At 41.2% G+C, this 18,718-nt stretch overlaps 1 protein-coding gene and 1 long non-coding RNA gene across 7 annotated transcripts in view; one reads left to right on the forward strand and one right to left on the reverse strand.

The window, feature by feature from the left end:
- LOC136572641 (uncharacterized) overlaps positions 1–4,319 on the reverse strand; it is a 72,891-nt gene extending 68,572 nt beyond the window's left edge. The window contains exon 1 of the long non-coding RNA XR_010785810.1: positions 4,260–4,319. This is a non-coding gene — a long non-coding RNA (uncharacterized lncRNA). The remainder of the gene's footprint in view (positions 1–4,259) is intronic.
- Positions 1–18,718, forward strand: part of SLC7A2 (solute carrier family 7 member 2) — a 110,460-nt gene that overhangs the window by 54,673 nt on the left and 37,069 nt on the right. For 5 of the 6 annotated variants that reach the window (XM_066573399.1, XM_066573395.1, XM_066573393.1 and 2 more), the window contains exons 2-3: positions 10,818–11,208; positions 15,480–15,635. In XM_066573399.1, the coding sequence (XP_066429496.1) occupies positions 10,833–11,208; positions 15,480–15,635 (532 nt within the window). In that variant the 5' untranslated portion in view covers positions 10,818–10,832. Of the gene's footprint in view, positions 1–10,559; positions 10,716–10,817; positions 11,209–15,479; positions 15,636–18,718 lie in introns of those variants that run through there. The other variant, XM_066573396.1, reaches the window with a different exon arrangement.

Genomic DNA, 18,718 nt, shown 5'->3' on the forward strand with positions numbered 1-18,718 from the left:
GACGAAAGGAAAGTCATTTGTTCAACTGTGACGGTCTGTAGGCTCTTAAAGAGGAACTTTCAACAACCTCTTACACACATTCATGTCCTTAAAGCGGTTGTGCAGGGTTAGAAAAACATAGCTGCTTTCTTACAAACACAACGCTGCCCCCTTGTCATAGAATCATAGAGTGGTAGAGTTGGAAGGGACCTCCAGGGTCATCAGGCCAACAGCCTGCTCAGTGCAGCATTCACTAAATCATCCCAGACAGATATTTGTCCAGCCTATGTTTGAGCACTTCTATTGAAGGAGAACTCACCACCTCCCGTGGTAACCTGTTCCACTCATTGATCACCCTCACTGTCAGAAAGTTGTTTCTGATATCTAATTTGTGTCTCCGCCCTTTCAGTTTCATACCATTGCTTCTAGTCTTTCCTTGTGCAAATGAGAATAGGGTTGTGTGCGGAATTGCAGCTCAGCAACACTGAAGTGAATAGGAGCTGAGCTGCAATACCAAACACAACTCATGGACAAAAGTGGCGCTATGTTTGGAAGAAAGTAGCTATGTTTTTCTAACTCCTTTAAATAAATACACAGAATTAAATATTTTGAATTAGAATTATTTATTAGGGCAGTACCTTAATAAATAATCGTTAAGAATGCTGCATTTGCCAGAAGCTTGGGAGGCTGCCTAGTAACAGGCCTTTTTGTCAAAAGGCATCCAGACTGGATCTTCAAGCTCTTGTTGAGACTGGCAGCGTGGTGTGCAGAAGTGTGCTGGAGCACAAAGGGGAAATGCTATTTTCCCACTGTGCTGGAAATGCTTCTGCTAATCACATGCTATTAGTGCTTTTCTTATACAGTAGTTCCATTATATAGTTGTGACGTCTCTGACTACATATAAATCAGTCACTTTAAACATACTATAGCTATATGGATTTGGTGCCAAATATATTTGTAGTATATATTCTATAATAATAATGCACCGTCGATATTGTGCAAACTATTGTGCATATAATGTCACTTTGTAATGAAATGCATTGGACAAATCTTAAATATATTGCGGAGTATCTGAGATGTGTCTGTGTCTTGGGAGATGTCCAGGAACTGCTATAGGTTTCATGTTGGCAGATTTCCTATTTTGCACTTGTCCTGGAGTCACCCACATGGCTTCAGCCACGCTTTCAGGAGTTGGACAGAACAGAGTGCTCTCTCTTTCCCTGGGCACATATCTGGTGTTGTGTACATATTGTAAGGGTGACGGGGTCTGAAGAGAGGTAATGTGATGTGCTGGAGGGTGCAACAGCGTAAGAACATCATATGGTGGCTAGAGTTATACTGAGTTTAGTCTGTTGCTATAACTGAGAAGCTTGTGGACAAATCATTACTGCATGGAAAAGATATGTAAGGAGTTACTCTAGAGGGTTAAACTGTTGCTATAGTGACAGACATTAGGATGCACCAGAAATTGCACTAAAATATCACATATGCAAAAATTGACACCAAATTTTGGCTTTGGTAAACTGAGCATGTCCATGCGACTTTAGGTTGCATGAAATAATACATGTCATGGCACATTATGGTGCATTTTACAGACCAAAATAGACCATGGAAGTAAATGGACCAGCGCAAATACGCATTTAGATAATGAGCCCTACTGTGTATTTTTTGCGCACGCAAATAGGCAGCGTAATTATGAGCACAGTAAATACACAGAAGGGCTGAAATACAGAGGGAATATGCGTATTTCGGTCGCATAAATTTGCTGTATATTTCGCTACGAAAACCTGTATATGGCCATGTGAACGAGCCCTTAAGCCCCATTTACACAGGACAAATGACGCGCAAACGATGTCCAACACTCGTCCCTGTGTGTACTCGCTCCCATTCTGTCACACAGGAGTGAGTATTGCTGGCTCTCTGACAGAGCGGTCAGCAGGGGGCCAGGGAGGCTGGAGGAGATTTCTCTCCTCGCTCTCCCTCGCCCCTCTCCAATCAGTTAACACAGCGGCCGTTCAGTACTGAACGGGTACTGTTTACACTGAATGATCATTGTTCAGGATCATCGCTAATTGTTTAGGCTGCATAAAATCCTGAACGCTGATCGTTCAGTGTAAACAGCAGCTGTTCAGTACTGAACAGCCGCTGTGTTAAGTGAATGGAGAGGTGCGGGGAGAGCGAGGAGAGAACTGTCCCCCAGCCACCGCGCTGCGAGCCAGCGGTACTCACTTCTGTTTAACAGCACAGGAGCAAGTACATGCAGGGACGAGTATCGGGTATCGTTTGCCCGACATTCATGCAGTGTAAATGGGGCTTTAAAGTTAGTTAGCTACAGGTGATTCAACCGTATAAAGTTGACCAACTTTAATTTCTTTGTTTGTAAATAAATACTGTATTGTTTGGTAACTCCGTCTGCTGCATCTTATCCTGAGTCTGTGTCGTGATTTCGCCACCCGAGACAATAGCACTATTATCTTTTTTGATGGTACATCAGGACACCTAGAAGGAAGCTAACACTTTGCAAAACCCAATAAATTTGAATAGGCCTATAAGATGCTGTCCAGGTTCCAAATGAGTTCCTATTAAATAGATACCCATAGGCCCGTACTATTGAGCATATACAGTTACCTTCCCTTCTGTTTTCTTTCTTGGCCAGTAGAAAGCACATAGAATTATAATCTAACGCTGTCTGATTAGCTGGAAGCATCAGGGAGCTATAAATCTCCATCAGATCCCTCTCCACACTGAGGAGTGGCTGTGAGAGATCATTGAGGAAGGGCGCACTCACATCTGATCATTATCATATGTTGGAATCAACCACACATTTCACACTATTAGGAAATCTTTCTTGACCAGTCAAAAGTGCAGAGAATTAAAAGATGACACTGTCAGAAGCGGCAGGGAGCTACAAATCTCCATCCAGATCCATCTCCATACTGATGAGTGGCTGTGAGGAACCACCGAGAAAGGGTGGACTTACATCGGGTCATTGTCATATGTTGTAATAAACCACACATTTCACACTATTAGCAAATCTTACAATAACTGCATGTAAAGTGGCCCATCCTTGAGGTAAGTGGCTCTGGGACAGTGCTGTTTATTTACAGTAAATCAGGTTAAAGTGTGCAAACATGTAGTTCTACCTAGGATTCCAGCATCTCCAAAATGCAATGTATACCGATATCTTATCCCCAGGACCCATCTCTCTGAACAAATATTGCTGTCCTGATAGCTCAGGTGCTAAAAGGTGCTCATGAACATTGGACAAAAGTTGATGAAAGTGCGTGATGTCAACTAAAACGATCATTCATTGGATGAAATGTAACAAACAATAGTTTTAGAATACCGATGACACGTTTCAAATTTTTGTCTAATAGTTGAATGAAGAAACTTTCATTCACAGGGTACATACATACAAGCATTTTATCCGTTTAACTTTTGACCAAAGAATCGATCCGAAAATTGGATGGACGTAGCACCCATTCATGTAAATAAGTGTATGCACACAGCTTTATTTTTAATCAAACTGATAGTCCGGGTAAAAAAAATAAAAATCGCAGCATGTCCCATTCTTGTCCGATTTTCGTACAAAAATAGCACATGTGCACAGACGGAATGTCTGAGTGCTGACCGATGCAAGTTGTGTCCAAGAATCTCGAGCGCAACTTTTAAATCGCTCCTGTGCATGTGCTCAAAGAAAGATCTTTTGAGCACGACCGCCCAGTGTCATTGGACATATGTCCAGTTTGAAGAATTGTCATGGCCAGTATGAACTGCATAGGGAAGGTCACCAGACAATCGTTCATTCAATAGTTCATTCAGAGTGTTAGGGAGACTTCCTGAAAAAGAGGAGATAACCCAAACTTTCTGAAGAGCCGCCAAATTTTCTGGGCACCTAATTCCCCTCCCCATTTCTGCGCTAGTACTGTTGCCGAATGCCTAGTTAGAGGACACAGCTCTATGTAGACAGTGCATATTGCAGCTTGTAGGCTTCCCAGCAGGTAGTCTTGCTGCACTCCCCGCTAGTTTCACCTGTTCTTTCAGTAATGGTCTTCTCAGGCCCTACAGTTGTAGAGTTGTGTGTCCACTAATGAACATGAAACATGAGGCTATGGTGCTATTATATACATTTAATATCTGAATTGAAATTGCATAACAGTTATATTTATTAATCGCATAAAATACAAGCTACTTAGCACATATTTTGATCAAAATATGTAAGCCCATCTGCCATGTCAAGGTTACCTAATGTAGAGTTGACCCTACACTGATAGACTCACCTCTCTTTGGGCCTAAGCCTCCAAATGGATTCAGGGAAAGTAAAATCCAAGCTGCATACTCTAATTAAAAGGCTCTGGTACAGATGAGGAAATAGCATTCACAATAGATATGGAAGCAGCCACTCCTCCTCAAATGCAAATGCAACCAAAAAACAAATTCAGGCAGAACTTCTTAGAAATGAACTAAATAGGCTGATGCACGTACGCTATGGCTGCAAAAATACAGTACAAGCATAAACATGTGGCTACAGCACTCCACAACATTTAATATCTGAGCACCTAGATCTGCTTTTATGGACCCAATTTCTGAAAAAGCTACTTATAAAACACCCTTTAATAAAACTACCAATGTAGAAAATCATACTTGCCAATTCTCCTTGAATTTCAGGAGAGCTTTCTGGACTCCCAGAAGAACCAGCAAATCTCACCGCTGCCCCACTTTCCTCCCCATTCCTGCACTAATACTAAGTGATGTAGATGAATTTCTAGTCTGAAGCCACAGCTATGTGTATACAGTGAGGCAGTGCATATTGCAGTTCTGCAGATGGCCTTGCTGTGCTCCTCACCTAGTGTCCGGGTGACGGTCACCTCCTTCGCAGTCGCCGCAGAGTTGTGTGAAGTTGTGCGCCTACTGATAGAGCTGGGAATATCTCCTTATGTTCTCCTTACTCCCCACCTACAACCAGCCAATTGTGCTCTGCATGATATGCCTGCTACTTATCAGAGAATAACAATGGTGTGTGGTAAATGAGGCAGCAGGCACAGCATGGGAGCTTCGAAGATAGCCAAATGCTTGAATATGTCTATTTAAATGCATGAATCGATGACTGGGCATGCACAATGCTGGTCTATTCATTTTCTAGTCAGGGTACCAAAAGTTTTCCATTCTGGCGATTGGTAGGGGTCCACACGGTTAGATCCCATCGATCAACTGGTTATCCCCTGTGGATAGGGAATGACTTCATCTTACCTAAATACCCCTTTAACTTAATATATTAACCCTTTCCAATCCACTGTCTGACGTCTGAAGACATTCTGATTGAAGGCTGTACAGCTCCGATGTCGGAAGACGTGCAGCAGGGTATTCTTACTGTATATTACTGGCCGTTCTGTTGTCGGGGCCTCTCCAGCATGCCCCATATTGCAGTACTGGCTCTAACCAGCAGATGGTGCCATTGTAAAATTGCAGAAAGAGAAAGCCCCCTTGGAAACCCTGAATCCAAAATTGGATTGCAAAGGGTTAAATAATAGGATAAAGTCTTACGGTATGTATGTGACTGATGGGCACCTCCCTAAAGGGGCTTTATGCTTTTTCTATGCTACTTTCACGAATGGATGGTTTTGTGGCATAGATTCAGGATACGATACAGCAGATGAAGTAACACAATGATACAATATTTATATGCAAGCAAAGAAATGAAAATGAGTAATTTTAGAATTAGGGCGCCCACCCACTGGCGTTTTTTTTTCCCTGCGAAATGCGCAGCATTTTTTTCTCTGCAGGGGTCTATGGGACTTGTAATGTTAAAATCGCGATTTCGCGGTAAATTGCGATTTTGCGCAATCGCGATTTTAACATTACAAGTCCCATAGACCCCTGCAGAGAAAAAAATGCTGCGAATTTCGCAGGGAAAAAAATCGCCAGTGGGTGGGCGCCCTAACAAGAAAACAATTCAACTTTTACCACAGAGTTTCCTACCACTTACTACGGCTAACATATTAATACGTTATACACAAGGCAGAACAGTGCCAGCTATTAACAATTAGAATCTACTTTACTATTTTAGTAAAAAAAAATCATTGGTTTCTCATACAGCGTACCTTCTGACACCATTCAGTTAGGTAATCCTTGTGTCTTTAACACTTCTTGTGCCAATATATATGCCCAATACTTTTATGCTAGAAAAGTTTTTATGAAGATACATCATTGTTGCCTTATGGAAAAAGCAACGTTAACATTACCTATAGTATATCTAAATATAACATAAGCACAGTAAACATATGTTAAAAACATGCAAGAGAGAAAAATAAGAGTCGAAAGACTCTAGTGTGAAACCACAGGTCTCGAAGGTGTGCATACCAGAGATGCAAATCGGAGGCTCAGCTTGGGCTGGCCGTAGTTCCCTTAGCTATGGGCTTTGTGTACAAAGCTCTTCTGTGCTCAATTACAGCAACATTGGCAAACAAGTGAAGGTAAACTTGCCAGAGAGTCATGCTGCCCTTCTCTTGTGCATGGGATAGGAAAGGAGTGGAAGTTAGCAAAACCTTGTCTGTACCCATCTTCCCCATGATGGTGGGTTATAACACAACACTAGAACGGAGCAGCATTTTTATGTTTCCAGATTGGACAACCCCTGTAAAACATTAAACAGTACACTTTAAGCTGCAGATATCTGAAATATGTCCTGGAAGAGTTAAATCAGTGGGAACAAAGTGTGTCCACTAAAGGCCCATTTACACGCAAAGGTAATCTTTCAAACGATTGAAAGGTTTAGCGTTCTTTCTGCATAAAGTGTTAATGGACACTAATGTCCATTAACACTTTATTATCTTCATTTGCATGTAACAGGGCCTCCAGGAGCTCTTTGCAGAGCCCAGCATGTAACTAATCACATGTCCTGCTTTGCAAACAGATGCATTGCTCTCTTCGGGGCTGCCGACAGAATACAATGTAATCTCCCGACTCCCGCAGAGATAACAGCGTGCGGTCTATTGAGAGGTACTTTATCTCTATGCTGCTGAATGATGCATTTTAAGTTCACCTTAAAATCATCGTTCAGACGAAAAGTGCATGATGGCAGCTTTTACACGTAACAATCAGTCATTTTCGGTCGTTTGAACGAATTTTGAGTGATAATTGTTACGTGTAAATGGGCCTTAACTCTCCCTCTCTCCTTTCTGCTCTTGTCCAATACATTGAATATGTGGCTACACCCTGCTTCTAAAACGTCCAGAAGTCTGGCAGGGTGTAGCAGTCTATTGTTAGGGAAGACCCTTCCTATAACCCTACGCTCACAGAGTCGGCAATGTCCAGAAAGTCATAATGAAATAGACAGCATTACAGACATGCCAAGAGAAAGGAGAAGAGCAGGTTTTTCTCCTACGCTACACCACAAATGTATCGGACCTGCTCTTGGAGGTGTCTGATGTAGAGTGCACTTTCAGATGTCCAAATTGGGATAATAGAAGTATTTTAAATTGAAGCCATTCCAAACATTAGCAGAACAAAATGTTATAGCTCAATGTTCTATAGCGTAACATTGTCCCAAACATTTCCCCTTACTACAAACATCTATCAGAGATGGATGAGTACAGTACACTTCATTGCAGAGCTACATGTAATAATCACTGCATGAACTAATCGAGTCCCTATAGAACACTAGATACCTTATCCGGCAGGGCTATCCTCACTTATGGGCCTCTTGTACTTTGTGGAAAGTTATTCCGCCACACTATGAAAGTTTGTACTGTATATGTCACCAGTAGGCTGCACTCTATACAACTATACACAGAGGTGTAACTTGAAGATATTGGGCCCAATACAAAATGTGTAATAGGGCCTCTACCTGCCAAGTGCCCTTTATAATACTGGTATCTTCTTGGGTGGTAGATGGACCTTTGGCTCTCTTAGGCACCTAGACTCACATGAAACTGCTATCTTTGTACTCCCTATAGCTACGCTCTTGATGATGTAATAGCCTTAACAAATTCGGAATTTAGAAAAACATTATACATAGAAGCATTATACATTAACTTAGAGGGAAAAAAAATCTGTTTTCCTGGAGTTTTCCTTTCTAGAAGGTAAGACTATAAAATAAGCACATAGGAATGACTATTTCAGTTTGTCATATATCCTAGTGCATTCGTCTTGACCCCCTTTACACAGACATGATTTATAGATCCAGTAGTCACAGCTCTTTACACCAAGTCGCTGACTATCCAATCACCGTTCGCTCTTCGCCTCCACCCCCTATAAGTGAATAAGCAAACACATTACGTGAAAGAGCTTTTGTAACACTTAGAAATTGCTCTTGTTTGCAAACTGTGCACAGATAGTTGCTGGCTGAAATAGCAAATTGTGATTGATCTCTAGGTAATTATTTATATAGGTAAATGGGGCACGAATGTTCAGAGCTTTCATCAGAGTTCGCTTGATCTTGTTTCGATGTCTTCTGACATCTTATAGTAAGACGAGTACTTTATGTATTGCATTGCTGTGTTCAGATAGCCTTTATGATACTTCCTGTAATGTTGTCTTGCTGCCTTATTCCTAAATCACATATGGATTGGGATGAATTGGTTTACTTTACAGGCCATGTGACTACCATAACCATTTTAGATATGTTGGTTGAGGCCCCTATTCCACCTTCGGGATCTGGGACCACACCTGACCTTCTATCACTGTCACATATAGGACAGGTGAACCTAGATGCACATTGCCCTCCCCAATAGAATCTATGGGAATTATGGAAACAGCCAAGCCAGTCACTCGCTTAGACTTCAATGGAGAAAGCCACAAGAATGCTGGGCCAACTTTCCACCTCTGCCACTTACCGTAATTCCTGAACATTTGCCACTTTCAGACAAATATATTTCAAATATGTATTTGTTTCATGTTTTGCAGAAAATAATGCAGAGCTAAAAAAGCTTTATACGTCGTTTCATATGTGCGTTTTTTTCCCACCACAATATGTAAACTTAAGCACTGACTAGAAAGCAATTCCCGCAAATGGACATAAGTTTACGTCCTATGGATGGTGCGGGTTCTGAAGCTGAGCCTGTGCCATGTGTAGTGGGAGTCGGGTGTGACTGATAGCCGGTCTCCTGCTGCAACAGCAGGGATCGGTGGGAACACCAATCCACACTGTTAATACCTACATGCTGCGATCAATGTTGATCGCAGCATGTAAAGGGTTCATACAGGGAGGGTGCTCCCTCTGTGACATTATCGGACTTCTGCAATGGAATCACGGAGGAACAATGAGATGCCATGGCAACCGGATGCTAGACAATGGTGTCCAGTTCTACCATGGCCTATGATAGCCGATACTAGTGATAATAAATTGCATTACAGAAGTACTACAATGTATTGTCATAGTGATCATAGGTCCACAAGTTCAAGTCCCATACAGGGACATAAAAAATAGGAATAGTAAAAAATAAAAAAATAACACAAAAAAACCCACATGTAAATAATAATCAAAAATTCTTTTTTAAATGACTTTCCCCACTTTAAAGCAAAACAAACAAAAGACATGTTTGGTATTATTGCATCCGTAATAACCCCTACAATCAGCCGAACACACTTTTTAACCTGTACGGCGAACGCTGCAAAAAATAAAAGCCAAAAGATGGAGCCTTTTTTGTTCATTTTGCCTACCAAAAACGCAATAAAAATTATTTTAAAAAGCCATTTCTGCTGCCTTAACACTCTGCGCCACACAAGGCAAAAAATGTTATCTGTTTTTGCCCAATATAAAATAAAACCAATGAAAACTTATACAGATCAAATACTGATGACATACTGATGCAATTTCTTCTGTAAAAAGTCCAGTTTAAAAGAGGCCAAAAGGACACTTTTTTTATTTACATACTTTGGGCACTTTCTGCCCTGTGGACATGTTCAGGGTGTACCTCAGGTGATTTTATGGTAGGAACAGAAGACAACTAAATAGACTTCACTTCATCCCTTTGCAGAATAGACATGTGGCTTAATAGGGTCTGACTGGAAAATAATGAAAAACTTATACTATTCTAATAATGGTAATATTATACCCTATTGTATTTGCTGCAGTTTATTATATTCTTTTCTTGCACTTGAGAATCTTCATTTATCTGATTGCACTTACTATTTTACAGTAGTCTGTAGCTGGAGACATAACTGTTCCTCTGTTTGATGGTTGGCACTGTAAGAGTCACAGAAAAGAGGGGTTTTGAGGTCTGTGCATTCATACAGCTCTGATTAGTGAAACTGCACATTTTTTGACGATTGGAAAATGCAGTAAGTGCAGTTTTTCTGGTTGGTGCAGCGTGGAGCTCAATTGTTTTTCAACTGTATTACTACCATGATTAACCCTACAACGTCTGCTGTAGAATTGTGGATACATATGACTTAAAGTGCAAAGTGGACACAAAAAAAAATTCATGCATTGTAGGGTTAAATATACACACTAAGAATGTATAGCCGGAAGTGGGTGTTACACCTTAGGCCTCACACACACGGGCGGGTTTGCCTTGCATCGGCAGCAAGTATCACCCACCCCCTCCCCATAGCATACTATGGAAAAGTGATATTTCATACACACAAGCGGAAACCAATTCCACTGGCAGAGGAAAAATCGCAGCATGCTCCATTTTTGCGCGTACAGCTTCTATTGAAGTCAATGGAAGCTGTCCAACGCGTGGCCCTTCTGCAATTGACATAAGAGGACTTCTAGACCCTATAACAGTTGCTATGTGCGTCTCAGTTCTAGTTGCAACCATGGTACAATAGTCTTAGTAATGTAAATATTCATGCTATTGTTTTATTAACAGTTTTATTATTTCTTCCATGTTTAGAAAGAAGAAGCCATCATGGTTCCCTGTGGACCGGTTTTATCAGTTGCGCGACGTATACTTAGAAGGAAAATCGTAACATTAGACAGTCTTGAAGATTCCAAGTTATGTCGCTGCTTGTCGACAGTGGACCTCATCGCTCTGGGAGTCGGAAGCACGCTTGGAGCTGGAGTCTATGTTCTCGCTGGAGAAGTGGCCAAGTCAAACTCTGGACCCAGCATTGTCATCTCCTTCCTTATTGCAGCGCTGGCCTCTGTAATGGCAGGTCTCTGCTATGCTGAATTTGGAGCTCGGGTGCCAAAAACTGGATCAGCTTACTTATACACATACGTCACAGTCGGAGAACTCTGGGCATTTATTACAGGCTGGAATCTTATTCTATCCTATGTCATAGGTAAGTCCCATGTTATAACATGCTAAATGGACGTTGACATTGGGTTGCTTCTAAGTATTTGCTTAAGGAAAGCTACCTGATGTGTGCAGATAATCCTACTACATCAATGCCACGGGCCTTTACTTATCCATAGTTGCACGTACAGATGTAGTAAACAGTAACTTGACTTATAAAGTGTTAAATGAACAGTTGGAGGAAACCTTTACTAGGCTTTTCAATGGCTTTTGTTGTGTTAAGTGGAAATGTAAGGTTTACAGCAACTGTGTATTTAATGTACCGTCAAGTTACAGTTTGGTAAGTCTCTACTTCAACTACTGATTCTCATAAGGAACACATACTTTTTTAAGGGGTTTTCCAGGGAAATTCTATCGATGATGTATCCTCAGGATAGCTCATCAACAGTTGATTGGCTGGGGTCCGTCGGTCGGGACCCCCACCAATCAGCTGAGCGGGTGCCGCAAATACACAGAGGGAAAGTAGCGGAAGTCTCCACGCTGACCTCAGGCAATCAAGGCTATGCAAGACAGCATGAAAAGTGTTAGTGGACTGATAACAGCAGGGCAGCTAAAGATAGGAAAATCTACATGGAAAAGTGAATTGTTAGAACTCATACTGGGTGCAAACAGCAGCGATGAAGACCTGGGCTGCTTCTGAATTTTTTTTGGAAAACTAAGGTTCTCTTTTAGTTATATTCATGTCTACTTTCATTTGATACAATAGCCAAGCCAGTTCTTCGTGGAGGCTTTTAAAGGGAATCTGTCATCTACTTTGAGCCCTATAAGCTAAGCTGATGGGCTCCATATCCTTCACATGCTGAGTCTGGGGATGTAAATTTCATCCCTGCAGTTCCCTTGGTGCCAGCCGTCAAACCCACCACTGAATCTTCTAACAGACCACGTGGCACACACATAGAAAGAGAGGACTACATCGCGCGCCTATGTCGTCCACGGAATGCACTACAGTAGCGGGTTGGGAGCTGACCGCAGGGTAACGGCGGGGAAGGTTGATGTAAAACTTACATCCACGGACTCAGTGTCACCTATCTTGAGCCCATAAGCTTAGCTACAGGCTGACAGAGTCTCCTTGACAGCGGGAGAGATAGTAGTAAAATGTTGAACTGTGAAATCAATATAGAAGTAAACAGAGAATGAACACCTCAGTATGTTGTGCCCAAATTCAAACCCCTATTCCATACATTTTTGTAAGCCTTTGGCGAATTCTAAAGATTAACGGAGAATCATTGGACTGACTATTGATGTCAATACAACACATTCTTGTTTTAGAAAATGTATCTGACCTTGCTGGTAACAATGGTAGCCTGTAAATCAGACTTGGCAGTAAAGATCCCATATGGGTCATGTTCTTTTCTGTTCATTTGTTTCCATCATAATAAAAATAAATGTTTGCGTGTAGAAGCAAATATGAGACAAATATTGCTCTAAGGAATTGTCTCCATGCTTGGTTGTGTATTGTGTGGATCTGTAGGCAGCAGGCAGCAGATGTGGTTGGAGAATCAACGCTAAATGAATTCAAGCTGCCTGGGATAACATATATCTCTCCTAAGAGGGAGATACAAAGGATATAAGATAAGGACAGACTAGCCGGACCGGTTGGTCTTTGTCTGCCGTCTATTTTCTATCATTTTTAGCTGTGGACCGTACCAATTTCCCTAGAGTTCACCAACAGTCCCCTTACTACAGCAATGCCCTAACTACCGCACGACGCCTAACGTTAATTGGGGGTGGGGAAATACAGCTATTAAACAAGAGGTAAAGAATCTTATAAACATGTTCCTTGTCGCCTGCAGGGAGGAAACTACTTAATGTCCCAGTTAGACGGGACGACAGTCGTCTACACGACTGCACAAGCACTGATGTCACCGCTAAGGTCGTTGGCGCTCGTGCAGAGCATTTAGACAGGCAGAGTTCACCTTCTGCGTGAAGCAGGGAGCATTTACACGCAGCGAGAATCCCACGATCCAGCGATGTGTTATATGCTAGCTGAAAGTCAACGATAATGAGAAGTGGACAAATAGTAAACAATTTTTTTGCATTTACACGGGTCAATTATCGCTCAGTTTCATTCATGTGAATGAATTTTGAGCGATTACATATTGTGCCACTAATAGCGTAAATGTTTACAGCCCCTCCATCAATGAAGATCAATGATACACAATGGTTTTATTGTTTATATTTGATCTTCTTCAACTTCACTTGGAAATAAGTGAATAGTGTTAATAAATGACCAGTATAAATAGACATCTGAGGCACTGGCGTACCGCAAGGGGTCGCAATTGGGACTCAAGCCCTTAGTGAATGGGGGCCCATGTATCACCACCGTGGTCCGGCTCTGGGTGATGCTCAGGGATTGGAGGGACCGTTACCAGTTCCTCCCTACCACTTAGGGACTGCAGTTGTGATTCATCACAACGGGAGTCTGTCAGTGAACTGCCGGCTGCGTGATTGGTCCGGGTGGCAGTGGCTGATAGTGAGGAGAAGAGTGGACAGTTCAGTGTAACCAGGTATTTCCTGTATATAATTAAACATGTATAGTTAGTATATGTTATACTGTATACCATATACAGGAGATACTCAGGATATACCAGCTTGCTCCATAACATCTCCCTGTATATAGTGATATATACCATGCTGGTATAACCAGGGTATCTCCTGTACATGATTATATATATACAGCTGGTATAACATATACATCTCCTTGTGTATAGTGATATGGACCATGTTTATATGATCTGGGCGCCTATTCTATAGGATTGCTCACTTTACACACAATTAAAAAAACGCATCAAAAACCTGTATTTAGTTTTAAAAAAAAATTGACGGTATTGTTAACATCCACATGTTTTTCTTTTTAATCGTGGTTCAAAAATGCAACAGAAAAAACATGAACACGGCCGAAAGCCGGCTTCACACGGCTGAGAAAAGTGCGCAAGATTTGTGTGTTGCAAGTCATTTGTGTGAATGGGGTCATACACATGAGCGTTATTTTCCTGCATGGCACCGTGATGCTATGCGGGAAACACATCGCAGCATGTTCTATCTTCCTGCGATATTGCTCATTGTTTTTAATGGGGCCGGCAGCAGCAGCGCTGCTCGAGCTGAACGTTTGCACCTTCCTGGCTAAGATTTACATCTGTGTAGCCTTTTTTTTCCTTATATGAATATCAATAGCAGATATATGCACATACATGTATGGGTATATGTGTGCAATACATTAGATTATATGTTATAGGTTAGAAACAGTCACACGTGTACTAACAGCTGTTTTGTATAATAGAAGATGAACATTTTGGTCTTCTGAAGAGTACGGACATCCAGTATGGTCAGAACTCATTTCGGCAGAGCTACCATATATTTGGCTGTTTGGCTTTTTCTCCCCTCTGGCATTGTATTGAACCACTGGAGGGAAAATGATTGCAGGACTCATGCAACAGTTTTCTATGTGATCATTCATGCTGCCCTGTGCATCAGTTCGGATGTCAGACATCTCATTACCTTCAACAGAAAAATGTTGTATGTAGCATTTGTCTGTCCAGCTGTGCACCAAAGGTTTCAGTTGTGGCTATAGCATAACACAACTGGATGGACACAACTGATGTGTGTGAACCTAGCCTTAGAGATTGATGCTTTCAGGTATCCACAGGATTCCCTAATTAAAGGGTATTTCTGTGACTTATAAAAAATTCACAGAATTAGAATTATGCAAAATAAAGACATAGTCATCTACTGCAGTGACTCACCAACCAGCGCTGGAGGCACAGTGCCCGCTGCTCAGAACCTAAAAGAAGCGGTGGTCACATGTGGTTCATTGTGCAAATGAATGCTGAGCCAATCACAGACTTAACTGCCATGGAAGAATCACAGTTGAAGTTTGTGATTGGCTAAGTGGTCATATGCACCCTGAATAGCATATGACTGCTGCCCGCTTTTTCTCGGTTCCAAGTGGCTGGCAGCGGGACAGCAGTGCTGAATGGGAAGCCAATGGAGTAGACAGGTATGTCTCTCTTCTTTATTTTACAAAATTTTAAGCCTGTGATTTTTCTTAATCCAGGAAAACCCCTTTAAGAATTAAAGTGAGAAACTTTGGTTTTCACCATAGTTTTCTTTAATACTAAAACAATTATTATGTTTATTGGTAAACATAAAATAAAAACAGGGCAGTTTTTGAGGTTAATTTCAAAAAGTACATGACCATTTTTTTTTAATCTAAAACTGGTTAATTTGAATCATCTAATTATTGCTCTGTCTTTGCAGGTACCTCCAGTGTGGCGCGGGCATGGAGTGGCACATTTGATGAACTATTAGGGAAGCAGATTGGTCAGTTTTTTAAAACCTATTTCAGGATGAATTCGCCTGGCCTTGCTGAATACCCTGACTTTTTTGCAGTTTGTCTTATATTGCTTTTATCAGGTAAAAATCTCTGGATGTTGTAATTCTGTCTGGTTGAGTTTATTCTCTACCCCTAAAAGGTCCAATAACACTGAAATGGGATACATTTCTGCTTACAGTGTACAGATAACGCCAAATATTTACATTTTAGGCATTTAGTCATTTTCCAATACATTTCTTTTTCTGAAATAACGATTCTGAACTTTTTTATGCTGCACAGTTTTTAAAACATACCAAATTTTTGCTCAAATCATAACATGCCCTTTACTCACAGAAACGGGAAAAAACTAATCTATTTTTACCCCATTGATTTCAATGGGGTTTCAAAAACACAATAGGCAAATTGAAAGGCTTCTGTTTTCTTCCATTCCATCAAGTTTCCCTTTTTTTAAATTAATTTTTTATCTATAAATTTTCATACAGCAGTAAATTAACAATGGTGCATCATGAAAGATGGCACACAGACATGGTATGTCTCCGCATGAGTATAGTAAAACAGTACCGTAGTATAACTTATAAAGAAAACAACAGAAATGGGGAATCAGTGATCAGTTGACTATTTAACTTTGTTGGATCTTGATCTTGTGACCTCATAAATTAGGGAGATTCTTCAAGAATAAATATCTTGGTTGGGGAAGAGTTAAGGGGGATGAAAAGCGATGAGAGAGAGAGAGGGGAAAAGTTGGAGGGAAAAAAAAATGGAGGAGAGTAGGAAAGAAGTGAGAGAAAGGGATTATGCAAGTGAAGAAAAGAAATGTGTAAAAGTGAACGGACAGAAGTTGATCCTGTGAAGGACCAAAAAATATTTTTGTGAGTCTAAGGGAGTCTAATGATTACATGTGGTTCTATATTCCAGAGTGTCTTGAAATTCAATCCAATAAAACTATGTTTTCAAAAATGTATCAGGCTGTGAGGTCTTCCATCTACATGGTCTTCTGTATTATGTTGAACCATAGTGAGATATCAGGTGGCGAGGTCTTTCGTCAAAGCCTCAGGATACAAGCTCTAGCTGCGTTTACTAGATGTTGCATCACCGAGCACTTGTAGGTAGTGGTTTATCACTGAGATGCAAGAGAAACAGTGCAGGAGATTTGCGTAGAACAAAATTTGTGAATCTAGATGAAATGCTCCAAACGGTTGACCAAAAGCTAGCTAGTATTGGACAATCTCAAAATCTATACAACATTGTGCCTTGTTCTCCAGCATAATGAAGATACAGAAGGCATCATTGTGTGTAGGCGAGAGGGCACCCTGTACCAGTAAGTGAGAATTCTGAATCCTGAATCTTGCATTTTGCTAGAAAAGGAAGATGTGTGTGTAAAGGTGTAAACTATTTTCCTCCATTGTGAGCAGCATCGACAGGTGGGGGAGTCTGGTTTGTTTAGCTGAGAATTTAAAAGTTTATAGATGCATGAGAGGGTGTGCCGAGAGGGTCCTTCATCACTGCCACAGTTGTTCAATAGGTGTCTTTGCATGGGTTAAACCCATTGGATGGGTAAGGAAATGAGGAAGTTGAAGGATATGCCAAGATGATAAAGGGCCGGGTCCACGATATATGCAAGTGCATCTGCAGATAGCCACAATACTCTTTGGAGGAAGTAATATGCTCTATATCTGTGGTTGAAGATCCATTGATGAAAGATCCCACTCTCCAGACTAAAGGCCCATTTACACGTAACGATTGTCGCTCAAAATTCGTTCAAACGATCGAAAATAAGCGATAACCCATTACATGTAAACGTGGGCATTGTGCACTTTTCGTCTGAATGATAATTTTAAGGTGAAATTAAAATCCATCATTCAGCCGCAGAGAGATAAATTATCTCTTAATAGACTGCACGCTGTGTTCTCCAAGGCAGTCAGGAGATTACATTGTATTCTGCCGGCAGCCCAGAGGAGAACAATGCAGCTGTGTGCACAGCAGAGCGTGTGATTAGTCACACACTGAGCTCTGCAAACAGCTCCTGGAGGTTCATTTACATACAACTAAAGATGATAAAGTGTTAGTGGACATTAGTGTCCATTAACACTTTATGCAAAAAGATCGCTAAAACTTGCAATCGTTTGAAATATTATCTTTGCGTGTAAATGGGCTTTAAGAGAAAAGACTGGATTTCCCAAGATGGGGAAAAGAGAGAAGAAATATCAGGTCTTGGGAAAACCTAAGAAAATGCCTTCAAAGTATGACCAATTGTGGGTTTTAGCTTCTGTGGGGTGTTGTCTTAGAGCCAAGGCAGTGCAGTCAGGGATGCCTGCTCTATGAAGACCTATTATTTGAGACTCTTGTGCCTATGTCAATTGACAACTCATAGTAAGTGGGAGCTTGGTAGTATGCGATAAGGTCTGGAGGGCATAGTCCTTCCTCCGATTTAGACCAGTTGAGTGTGGATCAAACAATACAAGTGGGTCTGTCCTCCCAGATAAATTTACTAACTATAGAATTTAAATTGCTGAAGAAATCTCAGCGGATAGTAATAGGTAAGGCCTGGAAAATGTAGAGGATTCAGCAGAAGGCTGTTTATTTGAAATTTCCCAAGGCAAGAAAGTAAGCCCTTTGTCCAGGTATTTAGATCTGATCTGGCCTCACTCAAGAGACTCTGTTAGTTAGCTGAAAGGTCATTGATGTCTGTCATAAGGTGGATACCCAGGTATCTTATATAGTCTCTGGCCCAACGAAAGGAAGTGGAATCCCTTAATTACGTTACCAAAAAGTTGAGGTAAAGATATGCTGCAGATTTTTGGTAATCAATTTTGAAGTTGAAAAGCTGGGCATAATAGCGGAGTTTGTCTAATAAGTTGGATAATGATATGTGTGGATGGGGTCGAGAGAAAAAATAATAAGTCATCTACATAGGTGCCAACTTTTTGCATGGAATTCCCAGTCTTAATCCTTGATATGTCCGGATTGGAGTGTACGTGTCCGAGGAGAGGTTCCAGGCAGATGATAAAGAGGAGGGGTGAGAGTGGGTATCCCTGCCTTGTACCATTTGATATGTTAAACGAGGACGAGATGTGGTCATTAGTCTTCACCGAGGCAGAGGGTGTGGAATACAGGCTAGAGATCCACAGCACAATGTTGGTAACCAGTCCTATGTATCAGAGGG

The sequence above is a fragment of the Eleutherodactylus coqui genome, chromosome 7 (genome assembly GCF_035609145.1).
Source record: "Eleutherodactylus coqui strain aEleCoq1 chromosome 7, aEleCoq1.hap1, whole genome shotgun sequence".
Classification (NCBI taxonomy): Eukaryota; Metazoa; Chordata; class Amphibia; order Anura; family Eleutherodactylidae; genus Eleutherodactylus; species Eleutherodactylus coqui.